We start from the raw sequence: 16,451 nt of genomic DNA, 5'->3' as shown, positions 1-16,451 counted from the left end.
TCAAGTATCATCTAGAAAATTATTTCATTCCACGCTTCCCCTCTTTGCGCTGAACTTCTCCAAAACAACACATTCTTCAGACTATCAGCCTCCTGGCTTCCTGATTCATGCTCGCTTCACTCCAAGGAGGAAAGCTATATAGCAGCAGGGTCCTGAATATAGCTTCAAGAAAGGTATGGTCCTGTATGCTTAATGATGTATGTGGTCCTGAATTTCCAGAAGCCTGTTTTCCAGACTCAAACTTCAGTATCCTGGCTTTGAAGAAGCATATCAAGGTAAGATTAATTAAAGGGAAGGAGGATGGTGTCCTATATGATTGGGATTAGCTAATAAGATTATTTTGGTTTGTTGGTGTTGTGTAGGAAAGACTGATGTTCCACAAATTCCTCTGCGCTGGGAGGCCAGGTAATAATGCCCACCCTCCCTGGCAGTGGAGCCGTCCTTCTTTCCATTCCACTTCTGTGGTGCTCATGAACTTTAGGTCCTGGCAACATGAGGCACGGTAGCATGGAAGGTCCCTGAACTTCTAGTATATAGATGTTATTCCTAGGTGTTTGAGAACAGGAGTACCTTGCTGGAATCTTATTTATCCCCTTGTGTTGGCAACAAGATTTTGGGATTAGGTAATGTACCTAGAACTCGGCTTCTGGTCTGTTAACAGTTTGCTTCATGCCATTCACACGTTGTCAGAAACAGGCTCCACTGTTTATGTGCATGTAGAGTTGAGACAGACACTTCTCTAAACCTGTGTTTTATGTGGCATAAATGGCAGGGAGTTACAGAAGTGTACCAGCAAGGATGTGTTTCTGTTGAGAGCTGTGGCCGAGGAGAGGGGAATCTACACGTGTTGAAATTTGAATGCCCAAATATTCTGTATTTGGTAGGTATAGTAATATGCAGTCTCTTGCTCACCTTTTTCATACTGGAGGGATTTTTTTGCATTAAGAGAAGGGGAGCAGGAATGGGCCCTTGGCCACAGTGTTTCTGGAAGGCCAAGGTATGCGCAGGGTGGCATCAGGTCTGGTTCTGATCTCAGATTTTTGTTGACTTTCACCTATTCCTAATTAAATGTGTTGTGGAAATGCTGGGAATGTGAGATTTGATACAGAGCTACAAAAGGTCTGGGAGTAAACAGTGCAGCCGCTGACTATCTGAGGCTCCAGAGCTGCCTGACTCCTGGCACCTTACTATTTTAATTCGCTGTTTATTTTTTCTGTTTCAAGTTTCCTCGGTGTCATATTTTCCACGCCGCATAGCGTGCAGGTGGAGGCACGGACACTCCCTGCCCCTAAGAGCTTGTGACAAGAGAAAACAGAGGAGCGGGCTGGGAGGGGAGGGAGGAGGATGGCTGGAGATGGAGGGGGGGGAAATGGAGAGGAAAACCTCTTCGGCAGCGATATGGCAGGCCAAAGGAGGAGGAACTGGTTAATAAGTTGTGATGGGAAGAGAAGGAAACACCCGCCCTGGCCTGGAAAAGCCTCAGGCTGTCCCGGCAGCGGCCAGTGAGTGCGGGGGGGCCTGGCCTGGCATCCGCCTTCCCCTCGGCCCCGCAGCCGGGGGGGGGCCGGGGTGGGCAGCGGGGCTGGCGTGCGCCGGCCGGAGACGAGCCCGGGGGGGACCCTTGGGCGGCGGCGGAGGGAACGGCGGGGCTCGGCCCGGAGGGAAGGGGCTGCGTGAGGAGAAATGCCCCGTGCCGGGAGAGCAAGGGGGAGAGCAACCCCTTCCCGGCCCACTCCTGCGCCGAACGGGGACGGAGAAAGCCCCCGGCCCCCCCTGATCCGCCCAGGACACCCGGGGAAGGGGAGGGACGGTGCCGCCCCGCCGCTGGCAGGGAGGGAGGGAGCGAGCGAGCAGGGGCGGCCCGCTGCCGGCGGAGGGGTCGGGCGGGCGGAGCGCCGGCGGAAGGATACGGCAGGAGGGGCGGGTGCGGGTGCGCGGCGGCCCGGAGGTACAAGCCCCCCGAAAGCGGGGGGGAGGGAGGGGCGAGCGAGCGCGGAGGCGGCCCGGCCCGGCCCGGCTTGGCGCAGGCTCCGCCGGGACGCGCCGCTCCCGCCTCGCAGCAGCGCAGCTGGGCCGGAACCGGGCCGGGAGGAGCGGAGCGGCGGCAGGAGCGGGCCGCGCCGTCAGTGCTCGCCGCGGGACTTTGCCCCGAACCGGGCCGGGACTGAGGCGTGCGCAGGCCGAGACCCGCCGGCTCGGCTGAGCGGACCGAGCCCGCCCGGGGCCTCGCCGGCAGGCCGGGCCGCCGCGCCCCGCTGTAGCTCGGGCCGAAGCGGGACAGGCGGAGCGGCGGGGCATGGACCTGCGGGCCTAAAGGCGGCGGCGGCGGCGGGGCGGCCGCCCTTCCCGCCCCCCCCTGCGGGCGAGCCAGCGGGCGGGGGGTCGGGGCGGGCCGGCAGCGGGACATGGGCCCCGGCGCGGCGGCTCTCAGGACACCGGCAGCTGGCGGGGCGCGCCGCCCGCCCCCCGCGGGCCAGAGGCCGTAAACAGCGGCGGGGAGGGGGGAACCCGCGGCGGGCGGGCACCCCCTCCTGCGGAGAGCGAGCCGGGGCGGTGGGCGTGCGTCCCCGGCGGCGTGGGGAGCCCCGCAGGCAGCCGGCCCCGCTCCGGCGCTCCCCGTTTACCCGGCCGGCCTGCCGCCTGCGCGGGCACCGGGGGTTCCCCTCCGCGCTGGAGCTCCGGACCGGGGAGGATTGGCTGCTTCGGAAGAGTTTCTTTCTCGGCACGCGTTGCTTTTCCCCGCTTCCTTGCGGCTAAGGGAGCATCGAGGGCAACAGCTTGTGGTGGTGTTTTGTTTTGTTTTGTTGGAGTTTTTCTTGAACATCTCCCACACCCCACTTCCGTGGTCTGGATATTCTGGGTGACTGCAAGAAGAGTTTTGGAGTTGTTTTGGATTTTTTTTTTGCCCCCTGCCCTTGAACTGAATTTGTCCTCTGTGCATGCCTTTTCTGGAGCAAGGCTGGATCCTGAACCTCAGTGCATGTGGGGGGCAAAGCCTCGTTAATATTCCTGCAGTAATAGTAAAATGTAAATTGGATAATACGACTTCTTGCCAAAGGCTCCAATGAGTGGCACACAGTCCACAATCACGGACAGGTCAGTATAAAATGAGATTCCTTTTATTTTTTTTCCTTTTGCAAAGTCTAGGCTCTTCCCAGACGTCATTGCTTTGCTTTCTGACTTTAGTGGCAGTGTGGTGATGGGATCAGAAAACCGGGATTAAATCTGAGTTTCTGGGAATCAATATGTACCTGGGCTGGCTGACTGTCAAGGCAACTGGGTTAACTTTGAAACTGGAGTATTTCAAGTCCAACAGCTTTCAAGCCTGCTAGGCTGACTTTGTAAGAACCAGGGAGTAATTCGGCTTCCAGGATGAGTTGGTGCTGGGAGGAACACCAAAAGGAACTGTTTCCATGAGAAGTTAAAGCACGAAAAGTGACAAGAGTTTAGGATGCAGCTTGAGTCTGAACTCGATAACCGCGTAGAGGATGCGCTTGGTTCTCGTTAGGTCAAGCTTTGTAGCCTTCCAAAGAGAGGTCAGTTCAGGTGAGGGCAGGAAGGATAGTTGATGAGCAGGAATGTCTGCTGGTGTCTACGCCTCCTTAGCAGTAACCTGTTCCTTGCTTTAGAGACCTGCTCAGGCCTCTGGGCTCCTCTGCAGGTGCTGTCATGGGCATTTCATTAGCAGTCTGGGATTCTCTTGCTGGTACTGGGATGCGTCAGAGGTAGGGGGAAAAATGTATTTTCTGTTGTGAGGAAAAAAAATCAAGTAGCAAACCTCTTATGTGCTTTTGAGACAGAGGTATGGAATGAGTGTCTTCAGGTTTTTTTGACAAGAGGAAAAGTACCTTTTTTGACACTTGTAAGCTGAAAAAACTTCTATTATGTTTTTTATTATATTCTCCTTTATTGTGCGTATTTGGTGGTTATGGTGTGAATGTGTGTGACAAAGGTGTCTCTGCTTAGGCCTTTCATGACCAATACAAGCAGTTCTGGGACAGAGGGATGATGCTTTTGGGTGCCTGAGATCACCTTTTAGACTCCAGGTGTGGACAGGAAAGAAAGTGAGTATAGTTCTCACACGTAGGCCTTGTCATGACTCCGCAGGTCTTAACAACAGTGCCTGAGCAGTGCGAAAGGGCTCTAGTATGGCTCAGAATCACGTACAGTCTGTGTTTCTGACCGTAATGTTCATAGAATACTAAAGTCATTGAAATGAATTGTGTAGTACATTTGTACTAGCAGAATAGATGACAAAATAAAACTCTCTAGCTTTTTTCTCTTTTGCAGTGGATATGCATGAGATATTCTTGAGTTGCAGGACACTTTTCTTCTGTACCAGACAAGACAGTGGCAGTAAAAAGAAGGTGGCATTTCAGTGTCTTTGTGAGAGTTTTATCACGTACTTAAGAGCGTATCTCTTATGGCAGGTTGCAAGATATGAAAAGGAACGACAGGATTTTCATACCAAGAAGCAGTTGAGTGATGCATGGGAAGGAAAAGCACGAGGACAGGGAATTTAATTTGCTTGTTAGTAAAACAAAATACTTTCCGTTATTGAATTGGGACAGCCAAATCGAAAATGTAGCAGAGACAAAAGATGTCTCATTTCCTTTTGCTTTCAGTCATGTCAGGAGGATGTTTCTGTTTGGTGTTGCATTCAGGTTCTGGTTCAAAAGATGTTTGATGTTAGGTAAGCAGCTGTCTCCACAACCCTGGCAGCCAGAGCTTTCTGGCAGCAGGGCTGTGTGATGGTTGGGGGAACGCGGGGAAGCAGGGCCTGGCCTTGACACTACTTTTCACCTCTGGCCTGAAGGAACCCCAGCTCTGAGGGTGCGCAGGGAGTTCTGTTGTCATGGCCCATTTATTCCCTGGCTGCACCTTCCAGCAGAATGCTGGACGTGGTGGTGGTACCTGTTCTCATCATGTGGATGTCTGCTTACGCGTGTCTGGAGCAAGGCTGCTCCTTTTTATCTACTGCATTGTGCAGGATCTGGAGGGAGGTGGTTTTCGGTCGCTGTTGTCCTCGCAGTGCGTTGGTGAAAAGTTTGCTTTCCCAGTAGGCCCAAGGAGCCTCTGTATTGCCTCTTTAGATCCGGCTCTTAAGCTTGGAATGTAAAGCAGGTGCAATATAAATAAACTCGATGCTTCTAGTGTTATTAGATCTTGATGGTATAAATCATATGACATGTTCAGTTCTCTCTGTGTTTATCAGTGATCTTCCTTGGTGGGATCAAGTTGGGAACTGCCTTAAAACAGAAAAACCCAGCTTGCATCTGTGCCAAATGGTATTATGAATATAATAGGGTAGAATGGGCCTGCATTTTTCTCCGTATTAGCTTTACATATTTGCATTTTACATATGTATAGCTGCTTAAATCCCTGTTACAGACAGCAAATATTTCCTTTTGTATCCCTTCAGTTTAAGATGGCAATCATACCATGTGTTTTGATAGCTGTTTGACATTTCCCTTGTCCAGGTTGCACTTGTCCCATCCTTTACATGTTTTATGTCTTTTACATACTTGTTGGTGATGTCATGAATGGCATTAAAGTATATGTAAATTAGAAGGAATGTATGAATTGCCATTTTGAGTGCTGTTCTGTAGCCAGGATGATAAATGGTGTTTTTATTAAGCCCCTTCTTTTTTTTTTCCCCCTCATAGTGTTTTCTTCTTTTTCCCAAGAAAGTTCAGTGGATTTTAGTGTCTGAGACGATGCTGAAATACAGTCATGTCAGTTCATATCTCATGTGTCTGGGATAATTTTCTCTGTGGACCAAACTTTAAGGCAGTTAATTTTGACAATGGTTATGCTTCATCCCTGAATTGGATTCTGTGACTCACCTGGCTCACGAAGCAACGTAGTTTTCTTGCACCTTTTTCCTTCAGGAAAGTGAGTGGCTGGGGGAGTGGGGGAATACCAGGTATTAAAAAAAAAGAACAGATGTTAAGACTTCTGAGAGTGTAATAACTGTTCAGCAAAGTTACTGGAGAAGCATCTGACACATGCCGTTCCAGGTCGGCTACTCAGCATTTGAAGAAACGTGTAAAGGGTGCTAGCAGAAAAAAGATTATCTTGTAACGTAGTACTTGAGATTTAGAAACACATAAGCAAAAAGTGGTCCAGCATAGCCGTGGTGTCCTGCGTGGCTTCTGATGGTATGAGAGAGGCAGAAATTTAAGCAGTGATATTTACTTCCCCTTCTTTCTTTCAGGATGTTCTTTTATTCTGTCAGCTGCTTCTTTTCATAATGCTGCTGTTGCCTGGTGGACCATATCAAACAATTAATCTTCAGCCTTATTGCTCTGACACTTTATGTTTGTAAACACTTACACCCTCTTAATTTAATCGTCTCTTAGCTATGCTGTGTTTGTTTAGAGGCCTTCTAAGGTGGTGTTTATCTTGCTTAACTAAGTCTTTGAGGTAGACATCTCTATCTGAGCTGTTCGTGTAGATTGCCTTTATAGTTAGTGCAAGAGAACAGGCACATGTAGGGGACCATTTCTTATCCTAAAGTAGGTATCTAAAATAGGTCAGGTGAATGGCAAAATGCCTGCTTCTCTTCATCCAGCTCTGGATTTAGGTGAGATTTGCCATACCTTTTAGCCTGAAAATTTCTGGTTTTGTTCTTCCTCTGATTCCTCTCTAGTTACTAGTGCTAGGTTGGATTTTTGTTGCTGGGTGCTGTTTTGGGCTGTCAGTGTGAGGATTTTGGAAGGGGGAGATTGGACTGCAGGGGCCATCTAAGGCTAGCTTTGGGACCTCACTCTGTGTAGGGTATGATGGAGGAGGTGTTTTCCTGTTGCTTGTGTGCGACTGCGTGTGAGCGTGCCCGCATGCGCTCGCCTCAGAGCTCTGCTGGCCCAGACGCACTCGGGCAGGCCGGCTGGCTCTGGGCGTTGCTCTGTTTGCCGTTTGTGGCAGGCGACACATGGCTGAGCGAGATAAGGGTTTTATTCTTTGCAAGGACATACTGGGGCCAGGACGAAATTCAGCCATTTGCAGGCTCTGGTTGGCCACTAAAGGATGATCAGAACTCTGCTGTATCCTGTTATGACACTAAAGAAACATTTGCATGCGATTAATATTTTTTTTGTCTGGTCGTTAACTGTATTTTTCTTCCTGTAACCATTCCAAACACGCTGCAGAGTTGAGCAATTGCATGGTTACAGAACTTGCTTTATGTTTCCTTCTGTTTATTAAAGCACAATAAAAGAATGGAGGCTCTTGCTACTTTCTCAGTACCTTGTTAAGGAACTGATGATTGTTCCTGTGCAGTTTCATGCAAATGAGTTTTATTTATAACAGTGCTGTAGTTTCTGTTGCTATGATTGGAAAATAGGAGAGGTAGAATTTACACATAATTACCCTTGAGAGGTTTTAATTGCTGATTTGCTCCTGACTTGGTACTAAAATAGACCCTAATTGTTTCTTATCTGCCTAGATGCACTTTCCCTGTCTGTTTAAGTCCCTGTAGTAACTGGGACTTCTTTAACTCTATGGTGGGAAAAAGGGTTTTATTTTTTTACAGCAGAGTAAGGGTAAGAACTTCGTAGGAAGTCATGCCTTAGTGTTATTGAGTAGCTAGATGTTATTATCATGCATTTTATTTAATTAGTAAAGTTTGTAAGATCTAGTATTTATAGAAAGTGAGCTGCAGCACAACATCTGTTTCTACGGACTAAAAAGTTTAATAGTCATAGAGACAAGTCTTCTTGTGCTTTCCGTCATTGTGCTTTCACTATGTTTGCAAATTAGTAGTTGACATAGTCTGTGCATAAATTCATTTTTTTATTTTGCTTTTACTGAAGCAGTCAGAAGAGAGTACTGTCTGTGATGTTTACTGTTGGCTAGGAAGCGAATGTTACCAGTTCATGCTGCATAGTTTATTAGGGTTTTTACTGGAGACAGAAGTTGAGGTGAGCTTGATTTTCTAGTTTTGAATAGAGCTGTGGGCGTCATGATTATTTGGGTGGAGCCAGGAATATATTTCATCTGTTAGCCCAATTGTATAATTCTCCTTGTGCATATAACTCCTATTATGGCATTTATTAGTGTTTCAAATGGATAGATTAGGAATGGTACTGGGTTGTAGGCTACTTCAGTTTTAGACTTTTAAAAATCTTGTCCAGATCCACAGGAATCAGGGAGTCATACATTTAGCAGCAAAAAATGAATGGGGAAAGCAGTGCAAATACCTGCACCAGTTATTTTACATATTTCATGACTACATCCCAAGATCTTTTGATTGTTTCAAGAAGTGGGGTCTCCTAGTGAATTTGTGCCTTAAGCATTTTATGTGAATCCTGTTCAGTGAGTAGCTTCAGTGCCTGCTTCTGTTTCCCTGCTTTCCCAAGAAGCTTTGGAGTATAATCAACAGGATTTTTGACATTAACTGTTTTTTTCCCATTTTTTCCACAGTGTTCTGGGTAGCACTGTTTGCCTGTCATGGTTACAACAGTCAACCCCAATCCTGGCCAGCCCAGTGCTACAGCTTGTAGTTATGCAAAGCGTCTCAAAGAGCAGCAGTGTTTGCCTTGGTCTGGAGACTGAATTCTCCACTTACACCTCTAGGTGGTCCTTCTGGGTCACCGGGGAAGTATGTTGGCTGTGCTGCTTGAAAGATAAGCTTAGGCTCTTGCTTTCAAGGCTTTAATCCTCCAGGTTTCTCATTGAGTACCTCTTCCTTCCCTCTGAAAATTAGCAGTAGGAGACTTGTTAATGAATCCCATTTGTATTATCCGTGCGTTTCTAGACCGGGTGATCTGAGATGCTAATAAAAATGCTTCTTGTAGCATTCCTAAGGCTCTGCAAATATTCTTCTGCCTAAGCACTCTTCCTTCTTTCAGTCCAGTCCTTATATTTTATCTACTTTGCAATAACTAGATCTTTCTTGTGTATGAGATGTCAGTAGCACTAAGAGAAAATAGACTTGAATGCATGCTTTCTGGTGGGTGATGCTATGTTCTCTTCCATGGCCTGTTTCTGGATAGTTACTAGGTTTAAAGAATAGAAGTGTTAGTTCATGTCTCAGCTTGATTAAACTAAGGGTCAGGAGCTTGGATGTAGATAGTGTCTTAACGTCAGAAGAGAGGGCTCAAAATAAAGACAAGGGAAGCAGTAGCAAAGTAATTAGTAAAATGAAAAGGGATGTAAAACCTGTAGTGTATGATTCAGAATGTACAAGGGATAAAATACAAAGCAGGATACATACAAAATAGGAACAGCACACTTAGAAAAAGGCAGGAAGAAACAAGGTTTACTCATTTTTCTCTTAAAACATTTAAAAATAAATATATTAAAAATGACAGGAAAAAGCAGTGTTGTTATTTTTAAAATGTAAGCATAAGTATAAATAGTAAAAACAAAACAAACAGTGTTCAGACTGTCACATTCATGAATTGTCTACTAAACATCACTTAAGCTTTGTTATTACTCTGCATCCTTTCCTTGAGTATTTTCAGTATTGTGTCTGTTTGACTTCTGAGACCCGTGGGCAGGAACCCTTTCTTGCATAGATGCACCATGTAGCGAAGTCGGATGGTAAATAAGAAGTGCTGCTGTTTACATTTGTTGGCAAACACTTAAATATTATCTCTGTGGCTATTTTAAGCTTTGTTTGGACAACACTGAAACTTCTGGGCTCTGTGATGTCAGTTGGTAAGGTACTTTGTTAGATTGCTCTGGCACTGGAAAAGCAAACGAATGGTGTCCTTCCTGAGGCTGAATACCTGAGGTGGAAAAGATCCTAAGGCATAGCACGTGAGTTCCTGTACTTGAAATAACGTGGTCATAATCTGTCTGGATCATTGTCATATTAGTTGCTTGGGTGCTGTCAAATGTCCTGCTCAAGATAGGCAGTGTCCCTTGCAGGAGTCTGGCCTGCTAACAGCGTGTGCTGTCCTTGAAGTGGCACTTGGGTCTCAGTTCATTTAAGGGTTCAGAAAAACTAAACCTTTTATGATCAGGGAATTGGGGCTATGTAAAAGATGGACCGAACTGTGTGAATTGAGCAAAAGGGCCTCTTTTGGTGGTCATAAAGAAGTTGCAGTGTTAATTCTAGAAACCTAAGGGAGAATCCCGAGGGTATAGGGAGGAGTTCTTGGTTGCTCTTAGTTGGCATGAGAAATGTGTATGCAAGGGCAAGACTTGAAGTGTTTTCCATCTGCTCCTGAGCTCTTGAAGTATGTATTGGAAGTCTTCAGAGATACTGGTGGAAATCTTAATTTTATCCAAGTGCTGTTCCTCCTTCAAACCATGAGTAGTAGCACACCTACTCTCGTTTATGTGAGAAGCTGATCTTGAATTTGTTTGCAGACTGTGATTCCTGGTTTGTGGTATCACAAGCAATCATTTTACCAAGAGCTTGGGTGACTTCCCAAGATGAACCAGTAACCTATGAAGAGTTAGATACTCTTATGGAGTCCTGAGTAAGCTGTAGTGCTGGAAGGGGGCTGGAAAGCTTAGGTGGGACCTGAATTGACCTGAGCAAGCATTTCCCAGTCTGGAGGAAAAGACCCATCTTTTTAATAAAGCACTAGACTGATCTGAGACAGGTACAGGATTCTGAGTCCACCACTCCCATAAACATACAAGCTTCAACCTGCAGGCCTACCTAAAGTATCTGATGGCTGCTTGAAAGTCTTTTTACCCTGTTATGATAGTGGCTGTTAGTGTAGCTTATTGGCAGCACATCAGACAAGGCGTCTCCTCTCCATACTCCTGTGGCACAGAGGCACCATTGCGTGCCTGTGTTGTGCCCAGCTGCAAATGAATATTCTGATGAGTAGGGACTGAGATCAAAGTGACCAGAAAAGTGTTGGAAAAGGGGGGAAAGAGGAGAATTGAAGGAGGGAAGCTATAATGAGCGAGGAGAAAAAGGAAATAGGAAAAAGCTGCCATGTAAGACACGAGAAAGTCAATAGGAAATGAGGGAGAGAAATGGGAGAGGTGGTGGCAACTGCCAGATAGGAGAGAGGTTTCCTGTCTGCCAGTGTGTTCTGAAGGCGCACGTCAGCCCTAAAGGACTAAGGCAAGTTGTAAGGCAAAAAACCCTGACAAGCCAGGGCTACAGCTGTGTTGAGTTTTGTGGGGAGGACTGAAGATACATGTTTGGTGTCTGGGAGTACCCATCTATTTCTTGAGGAGGATGTGCGGATACTGTTCGGGACCAGAAGGCTCTTTCAGCTCTTGTAATCTCTCAATGTTTTAGCAAAAACTTTGCTCTGGTTTCACTGACAGCAAGTCCCATGTGACAATATTTGAGCCATGATGATGATAATTCCTGTTCTTCTGTTAAGTGGCTTCCCGAGTTAGTTCTTGCAAGTAAGAAAACAATGCGGTTTTCTGATCGGTGTCAATAGGGTAGTTTTTTCCGCCTTCTGAAAAATTATGATTATGTGATGTCCCAAATTAGGCAGTGGCTGCAGCCAAAAGCAAGCTGTTCTTCTCAGATCATTTCTGGATTTAAAAGAGTGATTTTCCCTGCTGCTGCAGACTGCTGTGTAGCCATCTAACCTGACTTAGGTAGGCAGCATCATAACAACTTCGAAAAAATATTCAGGGGGAACTGTAATAGAGATGGGGACAAATTTATGTGATGTGAACTCCCTAAATGTAAGGGTGGGGGCAATGATGGTTTATCAGAAATACTTCTGTGTCAGGGATAAAAGTTCTTAGCTTAGAGATCTCATACTGATGAACTGCAGCTCTCAAGTTGGCAATTTGTTCTTGCCGTCTGTTGAGAGACACAAAATGATAGGTTGTGGTTTGCCCTGCGTAGTCCGTGCGGTTTCAGCAGCGGAAGTGGTTCATGTGGTTGCAGATCTGATCTTAGCAAACCAACAAACTCAATCATTTTGGCTGGTGAAGGTGGTATGGGGATACTGCAGAGAGAGCCATTTGCAATTGTTGTGGGATTTTCTTTGTTGTAAGGATGCGTCAAAGTCTGTAGGGCACTGGTAAAATGAATACCTTTGCTGCAGACTTCTTCTCTACCCTTGAGTTGTAATAAAACCTTCAGTAGTAAAAGAAAATATCTTGTAATAGTTTGGAAATGGGTACATGATCTAAAAGAACTTTGCTCTGTATCTGGTCTAGTTGCTTCAGTGGTGGGTGCCTTGGTGTATGAGTTTGATAATACTTACTCATCAGTCAGTAAGTATAATGTTGCCAAGCACTGCAGCCCTCTGAGTAGTCTTGAAAGCCCCAAGTTTTACACTCAGATATATCAGGTCTATGAAGTTATGTAAAATGTTCAGCCCACTCACCTTATGGAAGTTGTTGTGAGAAGAAAACGCTGTAATACTTAGGGGAGGGGGCAAGGGGGAAGGCGAGCATACTTTTCTGTTCTTCCAGCGTGGAAAGATGTAGGAATGTTGGTGATAGCTTTAAATGCTGGAGTGTTGTTTACTTTGGATGTTAACCAGTGCAACTTCAGCTGTATGTATTGCACAGCAAACCTTGACCTCCTCTCTCTTTTCCTTTTAGTAGACTTATTATCAGGTTTTGCACTCATCAGTGAGACATTAACTACGTTTTTTGGTGTCTGCACCTGTTGACCCGTGCTTTCGACTCCCCCTCCGTAGATGGGGTATCTGACTGTTCTCTGGCCCTAGTAATCCAGACATGCAGTCCCTGGTTTAAGGCAGAAAACCACTTCTTTCCTGGTAGTCTGAAACATTCTTGCCTGGATGTAAGATACAGCAATCCTGCCTGGTGGGTGCCAGGCGAAGGGGAAGAGTCGCTATGCGCTGATCAGGGCTTGTTTTGACAGTTAGCACCAGCCTTACTGGAGGAGGCTCCTTCCCGCTTACTTACTGCACTAACAAGAACATCGCAGTGGCTTGGACTGTGCTGAAAATCTTGCTCCATCTGTTGCTATTCATATATGGAGAAAATGGCTCCTTCGGATCTGTGACATGCTGCTTGGAATATTGATAGGTTTTGATCAGTTGTTGGATAAGCAAATGGCTTCAGAAACTTGCTGAAGTTTACTCCACCAAAATAAGTTGGTTCTGCTTTTATTGGGAAATGGGAATATCTTTTCCCAAAAATAAATGTTCATTTAGAGTGTATGTAGGGATTTAGGATTTTTCTTTTTTTTTTTTCCTTTTTTAAAAATGAAATGTCTTTTAGATCAAAACTGCAATTGGCCCCAAAAGAGCATAGGTAAAGAGGAAAAAAATAACAAAGAACATACAAATAATGAGGTGGGGTTTGGGGTTTGTTTGTTTGTTTTAAGAAAAAAAAAAGACTTGTAACTGGTTACAAGGACAGGCACAAAGGGACTCTGGACACTTCAAACAAGGGCTGTTCTGTTCCAGGGACCTTGTTTATTTAAACCCCCATGTGAAATCTCTTCATCTTCATCCCAAAGTTGTGTTTGGATCAGTTTGCTGTGGTAGTAAATTTGAAATACAATAATTAGCTGTATGGCAATGAGAAGCCTGCTCAAGTATCTGGGACCCAAAAAATGGAAAGCTTGTTTCCTGTGGGATTTTAAGAAATGCTTTCTCAGTTGTGCTAAAGCTCGCAGCATTCCTGAAGGTGGTCGCGTGCTCTGAGGAGCCCTGAGCGCTATGTCCCCCCTTTGTCTCTGTTACCTCTCCAGCTGTGTGCACGCTGGGTGGAGATGTCAGGCTGCGTGAATCTGGCACAGCAATAACAGATCTGTGGGGCAGCCCTTTGTCAGTGACAAATACTTCGGCTGTCACCGTGGCCCCAGGATCTGTTTCTCAATGGCAGTCAACCCAGTTCAGTTGCATGATAATGTACAGGAAGAAATGCCCAGTAGCAAGTGAATTTTGTCTGGTAATATTGCGAGCCCGCCTCTCCTCTCCCCCTCCTCTCTCTTTTCCATCACGTGGAGATGTTTGCTTTAGATTAAAGCACTTCTGTTGGCATCCTGGTGGTTTCCATGCTGCAGTGAGTCTGATTACATATATTCCATTTCAGAACCCCAGGCAGAAAATACCTTGAGAGAAATTGCCTGGCTGTGGGCCATTCACAAATTTAAAGAAAACTGTATTTCCCTTACTGATTCAGTGCACTGAGTACTGATGTTTTGCTGGTGACCAGTGCTTAATTTTTATGTTTGCAAGTTTCTTGCGTATGTGGTAACTTGAATCATCTCAGTTACTTAAACTCAGCTGTTGGTTATGGTGATAACACATTTTGTTTAATCCTGTGAGAATGTTTGACTGTGGACAACTGCTGATGGGGAGTGAACATGTTCAGTTAATACAGTATAGCAGAAATGGGAGAGGGAGGTCTGCATATGGGCATTTGGAGCATGCTTTGATACAGCATTGAGGGAGTTGTGGTTTCTTGCAAGCATGGATGACTCAGATCTGGCTGATAAGAAGAACAAGTATATTAAAGTTTCTATAGGTAAGCTGAATGCATGCTCTGCTTAAATGGAAACGATAATACTTAATTTTGTATATTTGATGATCAAATGTTATCTGAAAAGCAGCTGCCATTACAGTGTTAAAATTTGCCAGGTTTCAGCACTATTTGCCCCTCCAGAGGCTAAAAGAGGAAGTGTCTGAGGCTGCAGCAGTACTCAGCTGGTGAGCAAATATTAAAAAATTCAGATGAATCAGCTACCAGGCCCCACTAAAGTGCTGGCCTGCCTCTTTGAGGAAATGTACCGTCATAATTACAGTGGTATAACTAGCTATGTGAATGCTCTTGCTTTGGGATTTCAAAGTAAGAGGCAGATGCGCTGCTGTAGGTACAATGATAAAGCTTTCTGACAAGATCTAAAACCTCCTTTTTCTCCCTGTCCATCTCCTGACCCCTTGCATGGCTTCAGTGGTGTGCTTTAGGCATGATAATTGCTGTGAAGGGGGAGATGGAGAGCCCTGGAAAAGACTGTTGATTATGCACTGGCTTGAGGGCAAAGGAGAAATTGTCGATAGGACAGACTCCGAAATAAAATTAATTCCAGGGGAGGTAACTCAAAGTGGTGTTTGGCTCATACACAATGTCTGGAAACACTGCGAGCTCTGAGTATCAGTGGTTGTATGTGCCTTGTCGCGCTGAAGCAATGAGGGAATTAGTACGTTATAGTGCATTAAAGAAATGTATCTCTGCATTTTCAGAGTCTGGGGCTATGAATACAGGTATTGCTACCTAGCATTTTGGGTTTTTTTTCCCTGCTTTTAGAATTTGGGAGCGTAAGGCTACAGATGCAGAATGATAAAGCCAATGCTGACTTGCTTATGGGGTCAACATTTTGATGCAGTTCGTGTCCTTTAATTTTTTTATATATATTGTACTGTAAAGCTGGGGTGGGATGGAGTCTATGGTGAGTTGAGAATGACCTGCAAAACCCTTTGGAAAGAATAAGTCAAACCCACCCACCCCCCAGTTCTTGATATATAGTGAGCAGTTAGTAGAGTTTTTTAGGCTTGAAAGTATTTATTGCTGGAATTTTCCAGCTCTAGAGTATACCATAACAAGGTGTTGAATGCTAAAACCATGTGATTGGTCTTGTTTTTTTGTCTCTTTGAATTATGACACAATTTAGTGTTCAGCAGTTTGCTATGAATGAAGTAGGTTTTGTCTTAGAAAAAGTATTCCTGTTCTTGTTTTTCTCTCTTTTTAAAATTGTCAGCTATACAGTAATTACTTGTCTCTCCCTTTAGTTTAGTGTGCTGTTTTGGCATTGATTCAAGTTTGAATTTGGTGACTTGCATAATTCCGTATTTTGGAGCTGGTTGGGGGGGCTGCCTTTTTTTTTTTTTTTCCATAGCAGGCTTACTGGAATCGGTTGAACTTAATTCAATGACAGGATAAGCAAAAATTTGTTTAGATAGGCTGTTCTGTAATGTTTAATGCCTTCTAAAGTTGTTCATGGTGAAAGATCAAGGAAGGAAACAGTATGACCTTTTAAATGAAGTTCCATATATCCCATTTTCCTATGCCAGAAGTCAGCCCAGACAATGAGAGACTGAAAGAATTAGGGTTTTCTTTCATAAAGGGTTCTTTCATTAGGGTTTGCTTTTACACATGGGTATTTTTTTTTGATTGTGTCACAGATTTAGCAGACTTTACAACTGTCTTTTGATCAGTTTCCATATTTGTACCAGAAGTTTGTTATTTTAATTACTGTCTGTAGAAAATTGTCCAGTAGCATGTTGCGTGTCACAGTAGAAAATGGTAGGTCCTTCAGTATTTTTTTCCTTTGGTTAGCAGGTTCTTTACCTCAGTAATATCTATTATTAGTAAATGCTTGCAATTAACAATTGTGCTTAAACTTTTAATGACTTCAGTGTATTCTTTTTTGAAGATGATTTTTTTTTTTAAGCACTGCATTTTGCTTACGGTTAGTGCAGCCATGCATTAAAAACAGACAGATGTGGTTCTGTCTTGTAATGATTGACTCTGTAAAAGTAGGTTGCCAGTCTAATCCTAACTTGTGCTGATACGTGCTTTTTAGT

The 16,451-nt window shown here is 45.0% G+C and overlaps 2 protein-coding genes across 3 annotated transcripts in view; one reads left to right on the top strand and one right to left on the bottom strand.

The window, feature by feature from the left end:
- Window positions 1-1,479: 1,479 nt before the first annotated feature.
- Window positions 1,480-2,407, bottom strand: LOC137673392 (basic proline-rich protein-like). Its single transcript, XM_068418145.1, has 2 exons — window positions 1,911-2,407; window positions 1,480-1,669 (listed from the first exon to the last, which is right to left on the bottom strand). Exons 1-2 carry the CDS (start codon window positions 2,405-2,407, stop codon window positions 1,480-1,482), a joined length of 687 nt encoding a protein of 228 aa, XP_068274246.1.
- ARHGEF12 (Rho guanine nucleotide exchange factor 12) overlaps window positions 2,379-16,451 on the top strand; it is a 76,427-nt gene continuing 62,354 nt past the window's right edge. For both annotated transcript variants that reach the window (XM_068418475.1, XM_068418474.1), the window contains exon 1: window positions 2,379-3,096. In XM_068418475.1, the coding sequence (XP_068274576.1) occupies window positions 3,065-3,096 (32 nt within the window). In that variant the 5' untranslated portion in view covers window positions 2,379-3,064. The remainder of the gene's footprint in view (window positions 3,097-16,451) is intronic.

The sequence above is a fragment of the Nyctibius grandis genome, chromosome 25, assembly GCF_013368605.1.
Source record: "Nyctibius grandis isolate bNycGra1 chromosome 25, bNycGra1.pri, whole genome shotgun sequence".
In the NCBI taxonomy this organism is placed as follows: domain Eukaryota; kingdom Metazoa; phylum Chordata; class Aves; order Nyctibiiformes; family Nyctibiidae; genus Nyctibius; species Nyctibius grandis.
The sequence above is the reverse complement of the archived record's forward strand: the minus strand, read 5'-3'. Positions and strand labels throughout refer to the sequence as shown.